The sequence below is a fragment of the Kryptolebias marmoratus genome, linkage group LG24 (genome assembly GCF_001649575.2).
Source record: "Kryptolebias marmoratus isolate JLee-2015 linkage group LG24, ASM164957v2, whole genome shotgun sequence".
NCBI classification, from domain to species: domain Eukaryota; kingdom Metazoa; phylum Chordata; class Actinopteri; order Cyprinodontiformes; family Rivulidae; genus Kryptolebias; species Kryptolebias marmoratus.
Genome location: NC_051453.1, coordinates 11,333,104 through 11,354,066, shown reverse-complemented (window position 1 = coordinate 11,354,066; position 20,963 = coordinate 11,333,104). Strand labels below are relative to the sequence as shown.

The 20,963-nt window shown below is 42.0% G+C and overlaps 1 protein-coding gene across 4 annotated transcripts; it reads right to left on the bottom strand.

Annotated features, from left to right (window-relative positions):
* Positions 1–236: 236 nt before the first annotated feature.
* On the bottom strand, positions 237–19,171 carry eps15 (epidermal growth factor receptor pathway substrate 15). 4 transcript variants are annotated; one of them, XM_017407340.3, is made up of 25 exons: positions 19,071–19,171; positions 17,116–17,157; positions 16,509–16,598; positions 16,367–16,414; positions 16,177–16,272; positions 15,929–15,991; positions 15,550–15,675; positions 14,816–14,875; positions 14,394–14,624; positions 13,982–14,127; positions 13,144–13,300; positions 12,272–12,354; positions 10,382–10,454; positions 9,575–9,736; positions 9,218–9,415; positions 8,592–8,966; positions 8,304–8,381; positions 7,914–8,076; positions 7,788–7,832; positions 7,271–7,680; positions 6,567–6,648; positions 6,383–6,453; positions 5,657–5,792; positions 5,318–5,523; positions 237–2,270 (listed from the first exon to the last, which is right to left on the bottom strand). In XM_017407340.3, exons 1-25 carry the CDS (start codon positions 19,095–19,097, stop codon positions 2,130–2,132), a joined length of 3,309 nt encoding a protein of 1,102 aa, XP_017262829.1. In that variant the 5' UTR covers positions 19,098–19,171; the 3' UTR covers positions 237–2,129. The 4 variants fall into 4 exon arrangements, with proteins under 4 accessions (XP_017262829.1, XP_017262830.1, XP_037830236.1 ...); XM_017407341.3 differs by having other exon boundaries at positions 9,218–9,400; XM_037974308.1 differs by lacking the exon at positions 19,071–19,171 and adding an exon at positions 18,541–18,995.
* Positions 19,172–20,963: the final 1,792 nt, after the last annotated feature.

Here is a 20,963-nt window from a genome sequence, read left to right as displayed (position 1 = left end):
GGTATAGATGGGTTCTCCATTTACCCAAAATGCCCCAGTGTCACAACCTCAACTCTACGGATTGCTCACCCAGTTGACAATCACCAGTCATATATAAAAAATAAATTAAAGAATAAAAAAAAACAGTTGTATGACATTAGCAAGACTCCCAAAATTTGCCATAATAATAAATATATCAATACTCCTCCTGAATATGGTGCTAAAGGTAAAAATAAAGCTGCAAAAAACAACCAAACTTAATTATTTTTTAATCTTTATTTAGTTTCAGTTAAATGCATTACATAGTCTGGCAAAACCTCCCAATAATGTTTTTTTTTTCTTACAAGTTAGAAAATACAAAACAAAATATGTTTAGCTTTAGTTTTAAAAAGACTTTATGAGTAAGCCAACAAGCATTCGGCGGTTCTGGGTTCATCTGTACAGAGGACTATAGAGCGGCCTTTGAAAGTGAGAAACTACGAGCTCTGGCATAAAGAGAGGCTCGGAGGACAGACAGACAGACAGACATGCAAATCTCTTCAATTTACAATAAACTTCAATGAGCTGCTGCACTCGGTACAAAGTGCTGTTTGAACCTCAGACAGAAACCAAAGCTGGTTTCACATTAAAGAAAAAGAGGGAGACCGGGTTGAAAATAGGAAGAAAAAAAAAAATGACAAGTGCCATCCATAATATTGTGCTATGTTTGGGGAGGGGAGGAATAAATGAAATGAAATTCAAACGCATCTTCCCTCATGAGAAACATTTTCCCATAGATCAATGTTAAGTCACTTATTTGTAGGAGAAACAAACTAATTAAAAAAAAGGGAGGAGGAGGAAAAAAAAAAAAAAGTCTATCCAGGCAGCTGTTGTGTATCCTCTGCAGGTAAGAGGACGCAGTTAAATGTGAGACTTGATCCTCACGGCATAAGGAGGGCTTTTGCAAGTTAAATTCCCCAGGCAGAAAAAACACACTGCGCCATTTGTCGCACTTCTACGAGGCAGAAACCCAGCGAGTCTGTCGGAGAGGAAATGTCACCTGAAAAACGCCCTGGGAAAAAATAAATAAATAAATAAAAAAGCTAACACAAATGGCTNGGGGGGGGGGGGGGGGGTGTTATATAAATTAAAAATCACCAATTGTGACACATTTCCAAATGTCAAATATGCTGAAACGATTCAACGAACGGCTGAGCCGAAATGCTCGAATTTGTATCCGTTAATGCTCATATGCCGCATGTAGAAAATATCTAGGATATTCAATGGTTCGTACAGTTCAAGACAAGAGGCTCTTGTGGGGAGCAAATAAAAGAGGAAGGCTGAGCTGCAGAGAGTTTGTCTCAAAAGTGAATCCTCTGCTGTAGTGTCCCCTCAAGGTTTAATGCTATTCAAGATGGAATCAAACCACAGTTTCTTTCCACGTCGCCTCAAAAAATATATATATTTTTTTTGTTTTGAACAGTAATCGATCAGAGGGTAAGTAAAGTCTCACTGAAACAAACAGAAATACCGAACACTAGAGGTTGATTAAAGTGAACCTAATTCTGATATGGAGGGAAAAAACAAAAAAACTAAACCTCTGCTTTTTGAAGCACGTTTTTAAAAAAAAATAAAGATTACTTCACAGCGAAGACATACAGCTGTTACATTTTGCTCTATGACGCTCCTTTTAGCCGTTACTGTAAGAACAGCAGGAAGGTTTGGGGATTTTCATAGCAACTAAAAATCTCGTTACATTTTCACAGTGAGAGCTGAGATTTATTAAAGTGTAGTGAGTTTGGTTAGTGGCGAAAAAGTCGCGCTTCTCACGAAGGCCATTTCATCCTAGTTTTGAGTGCATGTTTAAATAAATTACATTCTGAAGAGTTAAAAGTAGCATTTTTGAGCCAGGTTTGAGCACTCCTTGGCGCTCTCCTTCGCTGAAAACCTGCAGAGACCAACCGGATGGAAGAACGCCGCACTAGAATGTCAGTGAACGGCGAGCAATCGGAGGGGAGAAAGAGTCGAGCGACTCGGACTTCACTTTTAAGAAGTCTCCGCCTGGGGGTGGGGGGCATCAGTCCTACGCAGTCCCCGTTTTGCTTTGGTGATTTCTGGGCTGGGTCGTGCCGTGCCGTGCTGTGCCGGCCCAGCTGAGGAGAGGAGCCTCCTCAGGAGAGTTCAGACTTGCTGAGGGCGATGGCGAGCTCCAGGTCCTCTTGCTCCTGCTGAGTGAGCCTCGCAAGCCGCTCCTTTTCCTCGCGCTCGCTCTCGCGCTTTGCCCACTCTATCATGTCTTCCTCGGTTGGATACTGCTCCATGAAACAGAAAAAAATACACTCAGAGCACACATCGGATGGAGTACCTTCTGATACTGAAATGTTAGACTCTGTGCACAAACACAAGAGGGAAGGTCACATTCCTTCTCTCCTTTCCCTGACAGACACAACCTCCACAGCCCAACCAGAGTAATCCATTCCTCTGAATAAAAACATTCAGACCAGTGACAATTTCTCACCCCTCAGGCATTTGTTATAATTGATTTCACTGAGACATGTGATCAGGATAAAAAGCAGGGACTGAAATAGGAGCCGGGGTTTCCAATAAGTCGTATGATCATCATCACACATTATAGGTCCCCAAACACGTACAGAAGCTTTAAAATAAACAGCCCGCTGGTTAAGTTGGTTAATCATGTTATAGACTGGACATGCACGGTGCAAACATCACTCTCGGGTGGGGTGACTAAAGCACACAAGTCATCAGGTGTGTCAAGCCATGCAAAGAGAAGGAAGCGATCGTCGTGATGACAGCTCACAGCTATTTTTATAACACAACATGCAAAATAAAAAAAATGAAAAAAGGCATGATTAGAAGCTTTATGAAATAAAATCATAAAATCATGCAGGCAGTATCCCTGATTCAGTTCAAAACTAAGGAAGTGTTTTTATTTCAGAACTTCAGGATGGATGATTACTTGTTGTTCACCTTCACTTAGATTTTTCTCCCCAAAACGCATCAAAACACCTGGTGTTTTTGGTTCAAAATAAACACAGAAAATATAAACTATGCAACAAGCAATAGTGCTTTTTCTTCCTATACATAGACCCGCACAGACAAAACTCTCTGAAAAGGAATCTGTGACAAATAAAGCAAGCGTCTTTAACTCCACTGCAGCCTAATCTTTCAATGAGTCGAATAAAAACAAGCTTTTAAAGAGATCATCTATTTAAAACATGCTTTGGAGAAAAAAAAAAGAAGTACATACACAACTTTTGATAAATTATGTAAATGACTTTGGATTTTGCAGACAGAGATGTCATGGATGCACATAGAAGCCGGAGATGATGGCCTTGATTTAACGCTTTATTAAACATTTCTTTTTTTTTTTTTTTTAACATAAGTTTAAAAACACACAGAGAATACAGACAACAACACAATGCTGATCAGAGGCGGAGACTGGAATAAAACTGGAATGGAGGAGCGGATGAACACACGGCTGGACAGAGGGATGCATCGACCAATAGCAGCGTGAGTGAAAAGGAAGGAAAATCAACGATGATTTGAAGAATGGTGGAGGTTTGTAAGTGAACAGCAGCCAGCCAATCAAAAACACAGTTAGTGCATGCAGGTTAAACAGAAACATGCAGGTGGGCGTCGTGAAAGTCAACACCGTCTTTTCAGAGCCATCCATCCCAAAATTTAAAGCTTGAGAGCTCATTTTTATGCAGCATTAAGGACAAAGAGTGGAGGTTAATTCATTAATGTAGTTATTTTACCTGCAGCTCAAGTCTAGCTTTTATTACTGAGGTGCAAACAACGATTCGTTTTCTTTTCAAAATGGTTAGCTACTAGTAACTATTTATAATAACATCAAGAAGTGAGAAGTGTTTGAGTAGTTATTACAGCACCATGCAGTTGTTAAAAAGGCACAGCTTCACTTAAAGGCTTGTTTTTGCAACTATTTTGTAAATCAACAGCAGTTCAGCAACTTTAAGCTGAGGTTTAACAACACTGCAGCTTGTTGCTTAAAGCAATCACTCAGATCATTCAAAGTGGGGTTCTGTGCAAAGATTACAAACAATTAATATCTAACGTGTTGCAGATAGCTCTTTGAACAGCCTCAGTTTGGAGGAATGGAGGTTATTTCTGAGCGAGATGATGAGCAGCGAGTCTGAGCAGGGACCAGACCCAAGTGGATTGCTGCCACATTAAAACAACTTTAATCTCAAATAAAACGATAGTGCTTCATGCGAACAGTTTTAGAAACCTTTACACCGCCACCAGTGTTGCATTTAACAGTAGAAGTGTTACAGCTCACTGCTGCTGCCACCATTTGCTCTTAAACATAACCACAGAGTGCCACGTAAATAACCACGTAATGCAAAGTTAGCGGTAATTTGTTAAATGGCACTCGCATGAACCGCTATGAAGGTTTTCAGATTATTGTTTAGGGACGGTAGCTTCAAAGAGCTGTCTGCAACAAGATATATAATAATGGAGAACCCTGTGTGAAAAGATCTGAACTACCACTTTAAGGCCCACCAAAACAACCTGGTCAGACTCTGCAAACTACTGATTCTACAGTTTCAATTATAAAAGCGGCAGAAAATCTGAAGACAAATCATTTTAATAGAGTGAATTACTTCATTTTAGAATTACTCTTCTTCAGCATGCTTGCAGAAGATGTAATGTCAGAGAACTGAGACAGGATTGTTAACAAAAACCAAATTCAAGCAGCCTCTCATCCCTCCATTCACCGCCAAACATTAAGAGACTTGTAACCAATCTGTATCAGGACTCGCGTCTGCGGCTACAGTTTAACTCGGCGTCAGGTTTAATATATTAATTTCTCTCTACTTTTCGGGGATAGTTCTGTACATTTTCTCACAAACTAAGACAGTGTAGTGCCAACCATGAGGCTTAAATTAGGTGAAGTCCCAAAACAATTCAGTAACAAACAAAAAAGTAGTATTCACAAAGCAAAGCAAGACAAAACAGCACTAATAAGGAGCTCAGGTATACACAAGCAGCAGGCATGGTTCAGGAAACACAAACCTCTAAACTAGTCACAGCATTTTGTCAGATTAAATAAAAAGTTATCAAAAAAAGCATAAATATATATGTAAGCATACATTCTACCTTGTGAAACTTTAAATAATGTCTTTAGCTCTCTTCTTTAGGGTTTTTTATATTTTGTTGGCAGTGGATGGAGTGATTTAACAGGCTTCCCTGATTTGCTTGGTGGCTTGTCACGTTCCTGAAAAACTAGCTGTGATTTGTTCGCAGGAAAGAAAAGAGGGTGTGACTATTCACATTCGGGTGGAGGTGAGGGAGATGGTGAGAGGGAGGTGCTCACTTTGTCAAAGCTGGCAAATCGATCGGCTTCCCGCAAGTTGTGCCGCGGAGGGGAGGAAGGGGCGAAGGGGTCAGCTAAGGGATCCTTGGCAGGCAGGGAGGAGGAGGAGGAGGAGGAAGAGAAATCCCCTGAAGTTTGCGGAAGGAAGTGTCCTCTTTGTTGGAAGGACTCGGAGGACTCTGTTCGAGAGATCGACGACCTCTTACCTGACGAGGCGGAGACACACAAAAGCAACACAAGAAGGTTGTTTTTCCAAATGACTAACACGGCTCACACGTGTCCGCATGTCTGACAACCACCCAGCTGATGTGCGCCTCCTTCAAGGCAAGGTTCACTGACCTGGAGGAGGAGGGGGAGGTCTGGTTGGTGTACCCGTTTTAGGGGGCAGGGCTGGGGGGACGTCGGAGCTGGCAGACTGGCTGTCCTCCTGGAACAGGTTCTTGTTGTTGATGCCAAACTGGTCTGGACCGTTTGACTGGAACAGAGAGTTTACATCCCATTAAAGACAAAAAGATACAAAGACACTTTAAGTAGTTATCAAATATGCTTGAAACCCTGATAGATGATCTCTGCAGCACGGTTTGCATGAACAAGCTGGATACTGATATGTAAACAAAGTGCCCCTGCAAGGAATCACTCAAACACAAAATACCCTCCAAGAATATTTATTAAGAGCTTTAAATGTCTAAAAGTAGCTCACAAAAAGGATCAAATAACTACATAAAGATTTTCAATACATGAAGAAGACAACGAAACAAACCTGTCGTTTTTATTTTTGTCATTTAAAAAGATCAGGATCAAATATTGATGCACATTTCCTGAAATGGCAAATGACTTCAGTAAAAATATTCCCTTCACAGGTAATACTTCCATCAGTTTCCTTTCCAAAACCAGATCACTTGAGGCGCTTTGGTTTATTTGACAAATTAAATCAGAGTATCACAATCACTTCTGCTTCCTCGAAACGAACCAACAGTCATCCTTCAGTGTGCAACTCTTCAGACTGGCGTTTTAGGGTTTTCTGTTCCTGTGAATAGCAGGATGCAAGTCAACTTTGAATATTACCTTTGTCAAAGCGCTAAAATCTGCAAAGCCTCCTCCAAACGATTCATTACCGAACACAGCAGCAAATGGATCTGAAAAAAACAAAAAAACAGACTTAGTATCCTAACTGTTTTTAGTTTGGGATCATTTGTATTTATTTGGTGCAATGTCTGATTTATTACCAGAAGGTGGCGCCAAACCATACCTGGATCTTTTCCTGGCTCTGAGGTGGTGTTCACTGTCGTACCGCCTGGAGCAAAGGGGTCATTGGTTGGTGTAGAGTCCTTCTAAAAACAAAACAAAAAAAAAAAACACATCATACTGTGATTACATGTGCGGAGGGTGAGTCTAAACTGTCAAATGATTTGTTCGGTTTTAAAAGTAACGTATACAAAATTAAGAATCAACTCTACTGAGTCCACACATATCTGATTTTTAATGAATGCACAAACAATTTAAACTTCACGAATAAAACCAGGTAACTCATCTTATTGGTCCTGATTAAACCTTTTAAATTAAGACCCAATCAATACAAAATACACCCAAACAGGACGAGATCATGTAAATGAGTAAAACAATCGTCTATAACATTAAGTACTCTTTTGTTATTTTTACCCCTCTGAAATCAGAGAAAATGATTCTGAAACCAAATATTTATGGTTTACCTGAACTAAACTCAAAGCTGTTCTTGATTTCTATAAACTGAAGGCAAAACTTGAAAACTTTTACCAAAGTTGTTCCCAACCAATATAAATGTCACTGTCGTGTGAAGAAAGGCTGATTTTTGCCTTTTTGATAGGTGGGGTGACTATTAGAGTTACGAACTATTAATTACAGGACACACACACACTGTAGCTGAGGTCTTTTTATATCTAAAATAAAAAAGCGGTGGTTGTCTGATCCACTCACCAGTGCCAGATCTGAACTCGGAGGAGAGCAGCTGAAGGGATCCGTCCCTCCATCCTGTGAACTAAATGGGTCCACCTCCGCTGAGGTGTTCACTTTGCCTCCAAACAGGTCTGAATCAGCCTTCTTGGTTCCTGTGGAGCTGAAAGGATCCGTGGATGCCGGAGCTGGATTGGTGGTTTTGGAAGCAAATGGATCCTGGGCTGCTGCTGCTGATGGTGCTGGTGGCGGAGCTGCATCATTTAGCTTGGCTGCAAACAGGTCCGGCTCTGAAATGCCGGGAGTAGTACCAAATGGGTCAGCTGGAGCCGAAAACAGGTCCTCTGAGGAGAAAGCAGTGCTGGAGGTCTGTGCAAAGAAGGAGTCCGCAGCAAACGGGTCTGAGCCTTTGAACGGATCTCCTCCAAAAGGATCTGACATCAGATACAGAAAAGACGAGATGCACATGAAAGCTTAACGATGGAAACGTTCTGACTGACAGTTCATCACTTCAAGGAAAATACAGAATTGAACAACTGACCTGGAACATCGGCTTTTCCAAAAGGATCATCTTTAAACGGGTCGTCTACAAAAGAAATAAAAACAAATCAGACAAAGACAGGCGGTACCTCAGTATAAATCTAGACTCTTTCATGCGAGCGCTTACGGTCGGTAAAAGGGTCTGAATGGAAGAAGTCCATCTCAGGCAGGGAGGGCGGGCTCGTCTGTGGTGGCAAGGAGCGAGGCTCGACCGGAGGAGGCGACGAGGAGGCGGTCGTTTCTGGAGCGTCTGCTGGCTCCGGTTTGCTCTCTGGCTCTGGGGAATCAACCTGTTGGGAAAGCAGGTGGCTCTGATGAGACAGATTTACATCTCTGAGATGACCTACTCTTACTCTGAAATACTTTTGTTGTACACTGTTTGGTGGAACTTTACTTGATGCTGCCCGAGCCACAACTCATGTCTGTGTGGTATTAACTTCATATGAGATAACTTAGTAAGTCAAACATAGGTTTAAAGAAAGCTTGTAATTCTTAGGGTCAGAATTGGAAGATTTACCTTTAGTGGGGAGTGTTTAGGTGATTCATCTTCCTCATCGATGGTCTCAGAGGAGAGTTCAGAGGAGAAGGTTTTTTCCTGATGAGTTCAGAGAAAAACACAGCAATGACAATTGTTACCTTTGGAGGTGGATATTTACACCAGCAGTATAATTATAATTATGACCACAGCAAATATAAATAAGGTTCACTGTATTATTAAGAGCTATAGTATTCATTGCTGCAGGCTTTATAGTGACTTTAATTAATGTAATTTAATTTTTTTGTGTATTTATTGTACATTTATTACCCCCACAGTGATCTCTTGTGGCTTCGACAAACTGTTGTACAAATCAACAGAGGCAAAACTATTATAGAGGTCATCAAGGGCATCAGGTTTCTGCTTCTCCTCCTCCACAGTCTTTGGACTCTCTTCCTCCTTCTCTTCTTCGCCTTCTTTCTCCTTCGTATCTGAATGTTCTTTCTGCTGGCTGCAGGCGGCGGCGGCTGTCTCTCCCTCCTTCAGCTCTTTGGGCCGGTCCTCGTGGAAGAGGTCCAGTTCAGCCGCAGGGCCCGACGATCCGTTCACCATGACAGGAGAGCTGTCCTCGAGAGCTCTCTTCCAGCTGAGCTGTGCCGTCACGGACCTCTCCTCCACCTGAAGGTCTTTGACTTTCTGCTGAACCTAAAGGGCAGACAGATGATGAGAAAACGGAATAAAAGAGCACAAAGCTGAACTAACGTAGATCTTATAGAATGTGTTTTGGCATCTTTGTCTTCATTGATTTTTTTTTTTTGGAAGCACTCAGAGTTGAATCCAAAAATGGAAAAAAAATATAACTTTAAGGGTTGTTTGTGTGTATAAAACAAATAACCCAACTCCGTTTGTTTCTATAAGGTTGTAAGTTTGCCATTAGATGGATGTGAGTTTCTGACCTGTGAGACTTGCGTGAAGGAGTCCCGCACCGACTCCTGAAGTGGAGTGAGTTGTTCCTGAGCAGCCTGGACCGTCTCCTGCAGCCTCCTGCTCTCCTCCTGCAGAGCCAGAAGCTCCTCTCGTGCCTGGATGAGCTCCTCCTCGTACTGGCATATCCTCTGCTCCTGCTCCTCATGCTGGGACTGCAGAGATGAGATCTAGAAATGCACAAGTGTATTTGTTTGAAGCTGCGGAGCTTCTCTGATCATTGTGGGTTAAAAATAGGAGTGCCTGTAAAAATCTCCTACAACTGTCAACTCTTGTCTTTAGTTGTTAAGAGTTCAGTAAGTATTTGTTCATTAAAAATAAAAACCTACAAGTTGAGTCTCCTGGCTGGTCTGCTGTCGAATGTGGTCGAGCTGCTCCTCCAAGGAGCTCTTCTGTTGGTCGAGCTCGTCTAAAGCCTCCTGGACTTTCTGACGCTGCGCCTGGAGTCGCTGTAGCTCCCCGCTCTCCTTCGCCACCTCATCCTGAAGGTCCTGAAGAAAAGAAACCAAAACAAGGATTAATGAATGTGGGGGCGAGTTCGTCTAAAAACAAGTTAAGCAAAACAGAAAAGCTGAGCACGCTATTTTATGATTTGTTGCAGCTGTGTGACTGACACAATTTGAAATGTCCGAGGAATAAACCCCCTCCCCCCCCAAAAAAAAAAAAAAAAAAAAAAAAAAGCTGAAGGATTTTACTGGAGGAGCATCATACTCCCATGAAAATCCACCTTCAAACAGAGACATCACGACTGAAATCCCAGAAGCAGAGCTGACTAGCCCTTTAAGCACGCCGCTCCAAAAATAGAGTGGACTGCTCAGGCTCTGGGGAGGCAGACACACCTACAGGAGGAAATCAGCCTCGTCCTGTCTGAGCAACATTATCTGACATTACTCTACAAGCATATCAAACTGCGGACTAACTGCAACATAGCCAGTATCTTTCATTACAGCAGCTTTAGCAAATGTGGTTCCTGTGATCTTTTTTTTCTTTAAGGGTTAACATGTGCTTTTATAATACATCAGGTACGCTCAAGCTCTAGCCGGACAAGAGAAAACAAATACACAAAGACCTATTTTGTCTATTCAAAATCGTTCTGACGGGAAATGGGTCATCAAAGGCAGACAATGTAACCATACCTGAACTTCAGTGCTGCGTTGTCGAATAGCCTCCTCCTTTTCCTTGATCTCCTCCTCCACAGAGCTCTTCTCTCTGGGGGTCCAGCACAAAAGACAGAAGTAGTTAGCCACCGAGGACAGGCAAGTTGCAACCGGCAATCCGACACCACCCAGCCACAGCCAGGTGTCTGCTGAAGACGCCTCAGCCCGTCTGTCAAACGCCACCACCTCCTTCCCCTGAGCTACCATGATCCTGCTCTGAAATCGACCAACTTCACAGCGAGAGAAGGCGCGTAAAGATCCGCAGCTGGAGCGGTTGTGCGATGCAATGTAAAAGGTTTTTAGCACGCGCTCCTCTACAGCGAGTGCGTGCTTTGTGAAGAAAGGCGTGTGGGCTACGAGGCGAGAGAGGCAGGTGGCTGCACAGGGACGGAGAAAGAAGGGAGAGAGAGGAGAGATGAGTCATGACGAGCCCAACTAAAACATCGATCATCCGTGCAGTCCTTTCTGCTCTTCCTTTTTCCTTCAACGTCTTTTTCATGTCAGTAAAACACACATTTAAAAACACTCATTTTGTACTACTTTTGTTCCAATTAGGTTTTATTCTCACAGCAAGGCTGAGAGAAAATAAAAGTAAAAAGTTTTTAAATCAGATCTCTTATTTCCCTGTTATTTCCGTATTTTTTTATTTATACACTTATAGGTTTATTTTGAGTAACAACAATTCACTAACTTGACTATTTGTTCAGTGGATAAAGACAAACTATTCATTTCAGTTTCTCTTTTGGGCATCTTTAAAAATACATCAAACAAATGCAGGCATCCTTTGCTGTCCATATCAACGCCGGCTAGAAATAAAACTTTCAAACACAGCTTCTATTTTTAGATTCTCCCTCTCATTTCATGTCAAAATATAAAATTAATCTGAAACTGTTGTCTGAAGCTCGTCTGACCTTACCCATAATCCTGGTCACCTCCATCTTTATTCTGAGAAAAACGCTGCTGACAGAACTTGAAGCAGCTGCAAACGACCATCATCTTTTTTTTTTTGTTCTAACCTTGTGCCGATGCCTGCTGAAAGCTAAACTCTAACCTGGTTTTCATTTCTATCTTTCTTCCCTTCTGTGTGCGTGTATAAAAGCGCAGGTGGCCACTTTCTCACTTCTCACTCAACTTTCGTATATAAAGGAACCGTAATTCTGTAAATCAGTAAGTGACGCTTAGAACAAGTGAAACTAAAGCTGTTGTTCAAAAGGCATCACATGCAAATACAATTGAAACACAAACATCAACTGCTCCAGTTACAGCCGAAAAGTAATTTTTGAATACTTTTGGAGTATTGAGTCGCGGTGATGCGAGCTCATAAATTGTGACGTATATGACATGCTGTTTCACTCCTCTGTCCATCTTCCTGTAAAACCCTAACTTTTAATTGAAAACTCCAGCTGTTAGCGGTCAAATAATGTCTGGTGGATTTCATCTTGAACCACCAAAAATCAGCTGGGACTCCATACGAGGGAAACACCGCCTCCTGCTGGTCAACTCAAGTTAAAGCAATTAAGCGCTTGATTCTGACAGCAAAATTATTACTATTATTATTATTTTTACAAACACCCAAACCAATCTTGCTACATGATACTGTATGCTACATTTAAATATTTTTTTTTCTGAGATAATTTACAGAGAAGCTTTACCTCACACATATATGATAGACACTCCAGTTGAAATCTGGATTAATTATCTATAATTTCTATTGGATAGGGCTATAAATATCTAAACCAAATAATAATAATAATAATAATAATAATAGTTATTCCCCTGCTGCTTACAATGCACCTTTTGTCATCACTTCACCAACATGGCTTCAGCAAGCTTATCTATGACAATTACTTTAAAAGGATAAACAATTACCTTTGTAGTTCGACGATCTCATTACTGAGAGTGTCCAGCTCCTTAATAGCTGAGAAGTCCGCCGCCAGGTTAGCAGCATTGTTCTGCAGAAGGGGACAATTACAAAATAGAAGTAAGGATCAACAGCATGAAAGAGGGAACCATTTCATGAAACACACTTGGCAAAAACATACCGAGAAACCATTGATGAAGACACAATTACTGGGTGGAGAACAAGTAAGGCTGGGAGGAGACAGGTAAGAGGTATTTTCCTAACGCTGTTTAGCAATTTTGGTTTAACTTGATCTACAGCTCTTGATGTCACTTTAATCTCTAACATTAAGGAAGTGAATATTACAGCTTCTTCTGTATGAATTATTTTGGATAAATAAGTTAAACGTGCTTCAAAACTAAAAACTATAACCTTCACAGACAGACTTTGTGTTACAGATACATCAGAAAATTTAAAACTGCAGCTTGTCAGCTTTCTTCAAAAGAACAAGTATTTGGATAACTTATAACTGTGCGCATATCAAACTAAAATACAACGTGGAAGAAGTCCAACAGGAAATAAAAAAAACACGACAATAAAGATGCACCAAAAACTCTTTCTGAATAGCCTTACTGCACATGATGTGATTGAAATGTGAACACGTTCAGAGAAACAAAAAACGGACGAGACAAAGAGGAAATGAGAACCACAAGCAGCTACAAGCCTAAAATAAAAAAGTACAAACAAAAAAGAAACAAAGCCACCAGTTTGTGATTTAGGCAACAAAGCAGACGCCTTCTGCTGCTCAGTTTTTCAAACCAGTACGATCAAGCCTTTTTTTTGACGAGATACCTCTCTACGTAACGCCCTTTAACACTTACAGCTCCTCAGAGCACCTCACCTGCTTGATGTTTTGTCTGTCTGAAGGAGGGATCATCTCTGGGGTGAGAGTCTGCGGCGGGTCCAGGCCTTTCGTCAGCTTCAGGTTGATGAGATAAAGAGCCAGGGCAAACTGTTCCCGGGTCAGCTTCCCTATGTCTCCAATGTCACAAAGCTCCCTGACAACACCAGATGCACAAAGTTACATAACAGGGTAACGATTTACGCCTCAGGCAAGGACCGTTTTTTTATTAACCTGACTGACCATCATGTTCAACCGTAATGTTCAGCCGATACGCCCGACTCACTGCATGACAGATGCTAATCAGCCACGTGAGGATTCAAATCTATAAAGCGACATTTTACTGGTGATGTAAAAGAACATGCTGTGGTTATCCTTTAAAATATCCCCTTGTTATGCGCAATAACTTAAAACAGAAGTCAGTTTATGTGTCCTTATTAGAATAATACATTCTTACTTTCTAGGGATGTTTTGTATGAAGACTGATTTATTAAGAAATACCACTAAAAATCAACATAGCAGTGAAAAACAGCCTGATTTTATCGCAGGAAACTGTTTTTTTCCACAGTGTAAAAATAGTTGTTCCTTTCTACCATATATAAGATCTATATGTTTTGCTCTATTTCCTCTTCAGCTCTTGTGATGTTTCTACTTCCTTCTTTCTCTGCTTGTTCTTTATGTTAAAAGACTCAGAGACCAAGAATCTATAAGTTCAAAAGTGTCTTTTCCGTAACATTTTTTGGACCAGAATGTAAAAAAAACCCCTTCCTACAAATCAACGAACCCGTAATGTTTACAGAACAGAACTGCGCATCGATGATTTGGCATCCTTCCTTACCAAATACGTGCGAGCGTGGCAGAAGGCAGTCCAGTCTTCAGGAAGATATCTCTGACTTCTGCGCCGGACACCAAGCCGTCCATGTCACCGTCTGTCTTGCTGAACAGCTCATCATATTTGGCCTTGTCCGCCGTCGACACCACCCACTGAAAGCAACAAAGCAGACTTAACCGTTTGGTCCAGAAGGACAGGTGGACGTCAGCGCGACCTATAACTGATCTGACTCACTCCAACGCTCAGTTCACTCACCTTTACGCTCCTTCTAGTCTTGTTCTTTTGAAAAACACACTGAGCAAGCCAGTTTGAAATCATCGCAACTGTATGTTGGCGAAGTTTATCTATCAAGGAGAATAATAAATAAAGAAGCCTTCGTAGGTGCTGCATGCACAGGAGAGGCAGAACCTGTACTCACAGGGACAGCTGCTGGTGTCGGGGCAGGAGCTGGACTGGGTTTGGGAGGGTGGGGAATGGTCTTGGAGCCGGCGTGGGAGGAGCGACTGTCTTTGGCAGAGGGAGGCGAGGGTAACAGAGGCATCACAGGAGGGGCTGCAGGTTTTTTCCTCTTAGAGGGTGGAACTAGGGGAGGCGGTAGGGACATGGGAACGGGCTCGCCCTCGAGAGCTCTATAAACCAGATACATTGCCTGCAAAAAGAGCAGCATACAAGAAAAAAATCAATTGGAAAACACACCAAAACAATTATTTATTCTCTTTAACACTTCTTCCATTCATACTTAGTTGGTTCCATTCAGCTCTAAATCTTCCAAATTGTCAGATCAAAAAACAAACTGAAAGCGGCTTCTCGTTTTACGTGTAATATCAGTTCAGATCTTACCACAGAAAATTCATCTCTGTCCAACATGCCATCTCTGTCGAGGTCACTGAGCTCCCACACCTTCAGCACAAAGATAACACTGCTGAGTATCAGTCATTGCAAAACTGAATGAGACGTCACAGCTCGTCAGTGAAAGATCTGACTCAGTACCAGTTCCCACTTCGCTAATTTTTTTAGATCTAAATTTATGTGGGGAAATCCCTGATGCCTAAACAATAACACCTGAGTTAAGTCATCTATCATGTCTTTAATGAAGCTATTTACTTGATCAAATGAGCACATTCTCACATTTGATAACATATATTGAATGCTAAAATCAATATCAGTTGAGATATGTATTAGATTTAAACACTGTCACTAGGATTAAACTACACAATCTTACGCTTGGTTATTAAAAACAGATTAGGAGATCTGTTGCACTAGATTCGCTGCACGGCTCCAGTGGGGCGTGAATGCTGTAAACCTTATCATAAAAGATGATGTGAGACTCTCTGCAAATGGCCGCATGCACAGAAATTTGTTGTGTCAACACCCGCTGTCCGCAGGCTACATTTGTTGCATGCGAATACGGCACGTTTTTTATCTGTGGCACGTTTCAAAGCGGGGCCAAAGTTGTGGACATCAGACCGTGTCAGTACCATCTTATATTATTAGCAAATGATTACCTTTCTCGGTTTTTGAAAGACGTACTAATCACTTCGTAGACAGCAAATGAACAAATTGGTGGTTCATACCCTGCCCAGGATGTCCACTGGAAGTTTGGAGTTCAGCAGGACGGGCTTGACCTTATCTCCTGACAGCATCCCTCCTACTGGACCCAAACTGTCAAAGATGGAGTCGAACTTCAGCTTCTCCTCAGGCTGGGGAAAAACAAAACAGATGAACGATAGAGTCAGAAAACTGACACCTATATTCCTGCAGTGGGTGAACAATAAATATTATATGTAAAGTATCCTTGAAAGATGGAAAAAATAAATGAGTCTGGTGTCAAGAAGCAGCTTTTACTTCTGGTTCGCTCTGAAAACCACATAATTTCAACCCTAAACACAGCATTTCTGTGCTGGTTCTTAATCTTTAAAGTGCTGCCAGGTTATGCAGGTGAAACCTCCTCACCTTGACGACCCAGGGAAGGTCGGTGGCCACTCCTCCTGCTAACAGCGGGCTGCTTGTGTCATGCTGCAAATACGCAAACACATAATATTCCAATTAACGACAAAACAGAATTAAAGGTTTCTATTAAAACTAAAAGGACAGAAGGTTAAATGTAGCCCTCTTGTCATTGTATAAATATGTTATAGTTTCTAGAAGTGCCATGTGAAGCCGGAAGAGCACAGATTTATGGGTCACAGCAGCAGACTTACAAATTTGGGGGGAGGAACAGCCACGTTAAGACTCTTAAGTGCCACCTCCAGGCCATTCTGAGCACAAGCCACCAACCGCAGCGCTACGAAGAATTGCTAAGGGGAGATGAGATTCAGAGATGTAAAAACTTCACTGTTGAAGCACATAATTGCACATGAAGGATGATGTAAACGTCACCGAGTCACACACCTGTTTATTAAGCGATCCTTTCCTTTCAGAGTCGGACAAATCCCAGATCTAGCAGGGAGATTCATAGTTTACGCTTTTATTATATTTTTTACACGCTGAAGCCTAAATAGAGGCGTGGAGGTCGCTCCGAGGCGTCACTCACCTTGCCCAGGACCATGTCGGCCAGCCCCGACCTCTTCAGGAACAGAGCCGCATCGGCCGCCGCCACCCGCCCGCTGCCAGTGGGATCCACCTGCGCACAGCCACGAGCTTCAATCGACAACCAAACCACAGAAATACGATGCTTTTCACGCGCTCAACAGAGATAAGCGGGTTTGGATTTTGAAACAAAGCTCTGAATAGATTCTTAACTTAAAAAAAGACGTGAAAATAAATAACCGAGCCCTACCACTTGGAACACAGGAGTCTTTGTGTGACATAAATCAATACTGATAATAAACCAAACTTATTTTCTCGGTAGTCTATTAGCATAGTAGTCTTTTATTAGGCCCACTGGGAACCGCCCTGACTGGTTGGCAAAGGGAAACATTATTAATTCATAGAAAAACACAAAGGCTGGAACTGAAAAGGAAGAAGAGAGATCACCACTGACTACAACACTACAACAAATTTCCCAGCTTCAGCATTTCTGTTAGTCATTCTAAATTTAATGCAATGTAATTCGAGCACTACACAACAACGGCGCCAACCATTAAAACTGCTACAACAAACAATATGAAGCTCTTAGGATCATTTTAGAAAGAGATTACCTGTCGATAGTATTTGTCATAGATGGGATTTCCACTGGAAAGCTGTAAAAAGAAAGAAAAGTCGACATAAAAAAACTAAAAACTGAGCACAGACCTGAATATATTCGATTTATAGTGAGATAAAGGGAGAAGTCGCACATCAAGTTGTTGCGTAACTTTCTGCAGTGTTGCTGCTGAATAGTTCCATACGCACGAAATCGGCTGCTGACTGACTAATCAACCACTTTCTCTATCTGATTAGATGTGTATTTTTGGCCTTCATGCGAACGCTGGACACCGTTCAGTGAACGCAGAAGCTTCTGGCAGGATTTCAGGGGCGATTTCTGGTAAAGTGACATCATCAAAACACAAGGCTTTACTTTCCCAAATCTTATGGTCAGCCTTGGAAAACTGACAAGGCGTCACCACACGGGGAACGGCTGATTCCTCATTCTATCATAACCACCCTTCTTCCCTTTACCCGCTGCTGGGCTGGACAGGAAACAAATCAGCGTTTCCTTCTTCTTCTTGTGTCTACAAGCTGACGAATGGTCGCTGTGGTTTTAGATCCGCAGGTGCAGGAAAGAAACAAAGGGAGCGGGCAGTGATTACTTGAGGAGCCAATTGGTTGGATCCTTCCTGTTTTTGGATGGTTCGGCCCTTCGAGGCCAACCTGTAGACAGATGTGAAACAGAAGAAGCTCGCCCGCAGGTATCTGCTCGAGCGTAAATCTTCGAACAAACTCTGGCACAGGGAAACGACAAGGGGGAGAAAAATACTACAGCCTGTCATGAGCAGTTACTTGTCGGCTTTTTCAGCTGACAATTTATAGTGCGATAACTGCTGACGCAGGCATTATCTCTCCCCAGCCGTGAGCCCGGGACTGTCGGTGGCTGCAACACTGAACTCATTGTACCAAGGACACTGGAAATAAGCCACCGGGGGGGAAACACAGCGAGATGCATCTCTCTTACAATAATGAAACGCTGAGCGGCAGTAGACCTGGTCAAAGTTGGGGACCCATCAGAGACAGAGGCGAGACAGGATGAGCAGAAAACAGAGATGATGGCAGGTTTTAGCTCCTCTGGTGAAAAACTGCTGCTGCTGGTTTGTTGTTAGAAGCAACAGTGGCTCAGATAACAAGTCTGGGAGGACGAGCTTCCCTTTTAAAGCTGCTAAATAACTCATTTACTGCGCAAATGAACACACTGGGACGCCAGGCGTGAGTTCAAGCAGCAACAGGATGCCATATTTTTGACAGCAGGGGAAGGCTACTGCAGTGAACTTCCTCTTATTGGTTGCAAAACGACCATTAAGCCCGATTTCGAGAGCTACTTTTTTTCTGTGTTTTTGTCTTTTGCCGGAGCTCATGGCTGTCCACTTCCACTTCACAAAAAAAAGAAAGAAAGAAAGAAAGGTCAAACGTAGAAACCGAGCCGTGTTTACCTCCAATTATAGCCACATCCCGGCTGTGTCGAAGGAGAAACGTGAAAGAAAGCCACGAGAGTTACATAACCGGACTCGAACTATAAAAATGTGACAGTGGAGCCACAACAGAGCCACACATGGTTACCATCTCTTTTCTCCTGCAGCGAAACCAGGCAGCACAAAATCTCCTTTTTCTTTTTTTTAAACACCGCAGACCGAAACCAAGTGAGGCTAGCTACACGTCGAGCCTCCAGTTTGACACACACACACAAAGAAAAAGCCCCGCAAACAGACGCGGACTGGACATAAACTAGCTGTTAGCAGGCAGGCTAGCTGGCTAGCTACGCCCTAACGCAGTCCCCGAAGAGATTAGGCAGAAACTTTTCACAGCGGGGCTAAAACTTCCAGAAACACCGACACGGGCGGAGGAGAGCCCGCCTTTCCGCCCGCCCGGACCCACTAACGCCCCTGGACCGGGTTTGAAGTCGCGCAGACGGGAGCCGGAGGCGTTTTGGTGTCGGTATGTTTGAGTTGGGAGACAGTGTTACCTTAGTGAGAGACAGAGCGGCAGCCATAGTGTTTCTGTTTCCCACCGCTCTCACGCTGCGCCGCTGCCAGACACAGACAGGGGCCGCCCAAAAAACCTGGAACCGGACTTCAACCTGGACCCGAACCCGGACCCGGACCTGGATCTGGACCCGGAGCACCGACCTGAACTTATCTGCTTTTACTCAGACTGTTTAAAACTGATTTGAAAAAGAGGAGAAGAAAGCTGGGTATTTCTGCTCATTCTTTAAACCAAATGAAGCTTCACTGAAGTTAAAAGGTGTTATATAAAACATTACATTACAGAATTTCACGTCTCTCAAACTGCGTTACCTTTTCATAGATTGAACAAAAGAAATGAGAACAAACTGTGTCCAAATCCAGATCACCAGTTTTGAGGCTGCTTATTAAATGTAAAAGTTCAGGTGTTAAATCTCAGTGTGACAGCAGCCGTGATGAAGATGGGGCCAGTTTCAGACAGGATCGTGTAAAATTACCCTTTACAAGAAATAAAACATTTTGTAGTTGTAATGTTCCCACTAACTGGGTGGGTAAAGAGCCGAACATGTTCAGTGAAGATGACAGTCACATGTTTTATGACTCTGATAAAAGCCCGGAGAATCAAAATGCTTTTGTCAAATAAGAAAGATCTTTTTATTTCCTCAACAAATGCAACAAGAGCTTTTCCCCTCTCCACACACCCTGGAAGTAGGTGAAGCCGTGCCAGAAATTTCCACAAATATTTCTTGAATCCACAAATAAAAATACAAGATCAGCCTGATTTCAAGAGCAACACCTGTAGTTTTTCTCATGTCCACCAGCAGGTGGCAGCATTGACACGTTTTCCTAAGAGAGAGAAATAAATACTTTAATTTTATTTATTTTAGTTAACCCATGAGTGTCTTCAAACAGTCAATAACAACTTGACATACATGACATCCTTAGTTGTGCAGTTCAAACTTTATACACAGTTTAGGAAACCTCTTTATTTCTTTTTTTTTCTGTCCCTACAAGGACAGGTATTTGTCTTATATTTGTATTTTTATTCCAAAAACTGCAACTAAAACTGAAGGGTCACCTCCAACCACCTGAAGGGAGGCAGATAATAATGTTGTTGTCTGTCTGTTAGTAAAATATCTCATGAACCACTGGACAGATTTAAATTAAACTCTCCTAAAGTTATTATTAGACGTAAAGCTACAGTCGATTAACTTTTGAAGTTAACTTTTCAGGATTTTTAAACATCTAGACACTTTATGTATATATTCCTATTATAGCTATACCTTTTCGAGGGATTACAGTTTGTGTGAATTAAGTCAAAAGTATAATTAGTTTGTAAAAATAAGTAAATAAATAACATGTAGTAGAATCATGGATCATGTAAATAATTTAAAATGGCCACCATTTTAGCTGCTAAACCTTAATTGCAAAACTTGGAGGGCTGTGAAAAATGGTCAGAATTAAATATAATTTCACAACGTTCAAATCAACAAAAGCTTAGGCTGCATGAGCAAACAGATTTGGTGGATTTGATCGCACACATTACGTCGAGTTACTGAATGATTTAGAGAATCTGAAAAAAATGAAAATGTATGCAGAGTTTAAATGACTCGGTTGCATTTATAACAGGTGCTTAAAAACCCCTTGGAGCGCTTCAGGAAACCTTTGTCTGGAGTTTGTTGCTGGAAATGAAAAATAATTTAGATTCTGTTTTATTTTAGGGCTCATTGCACTCAGAGAAGGAGATGCTGAACATACATGGTGCTGCCGTTCAAACATCTCTTGCAGACATCTGGCTTTTTTGTTTGTTTGTTAGTTTTAGGACAATATTAAACCACATTCTTCATGTAGTAGTTTCATTCTGTTGGTCCAGTTTACCTAAATATCTGCCGTAT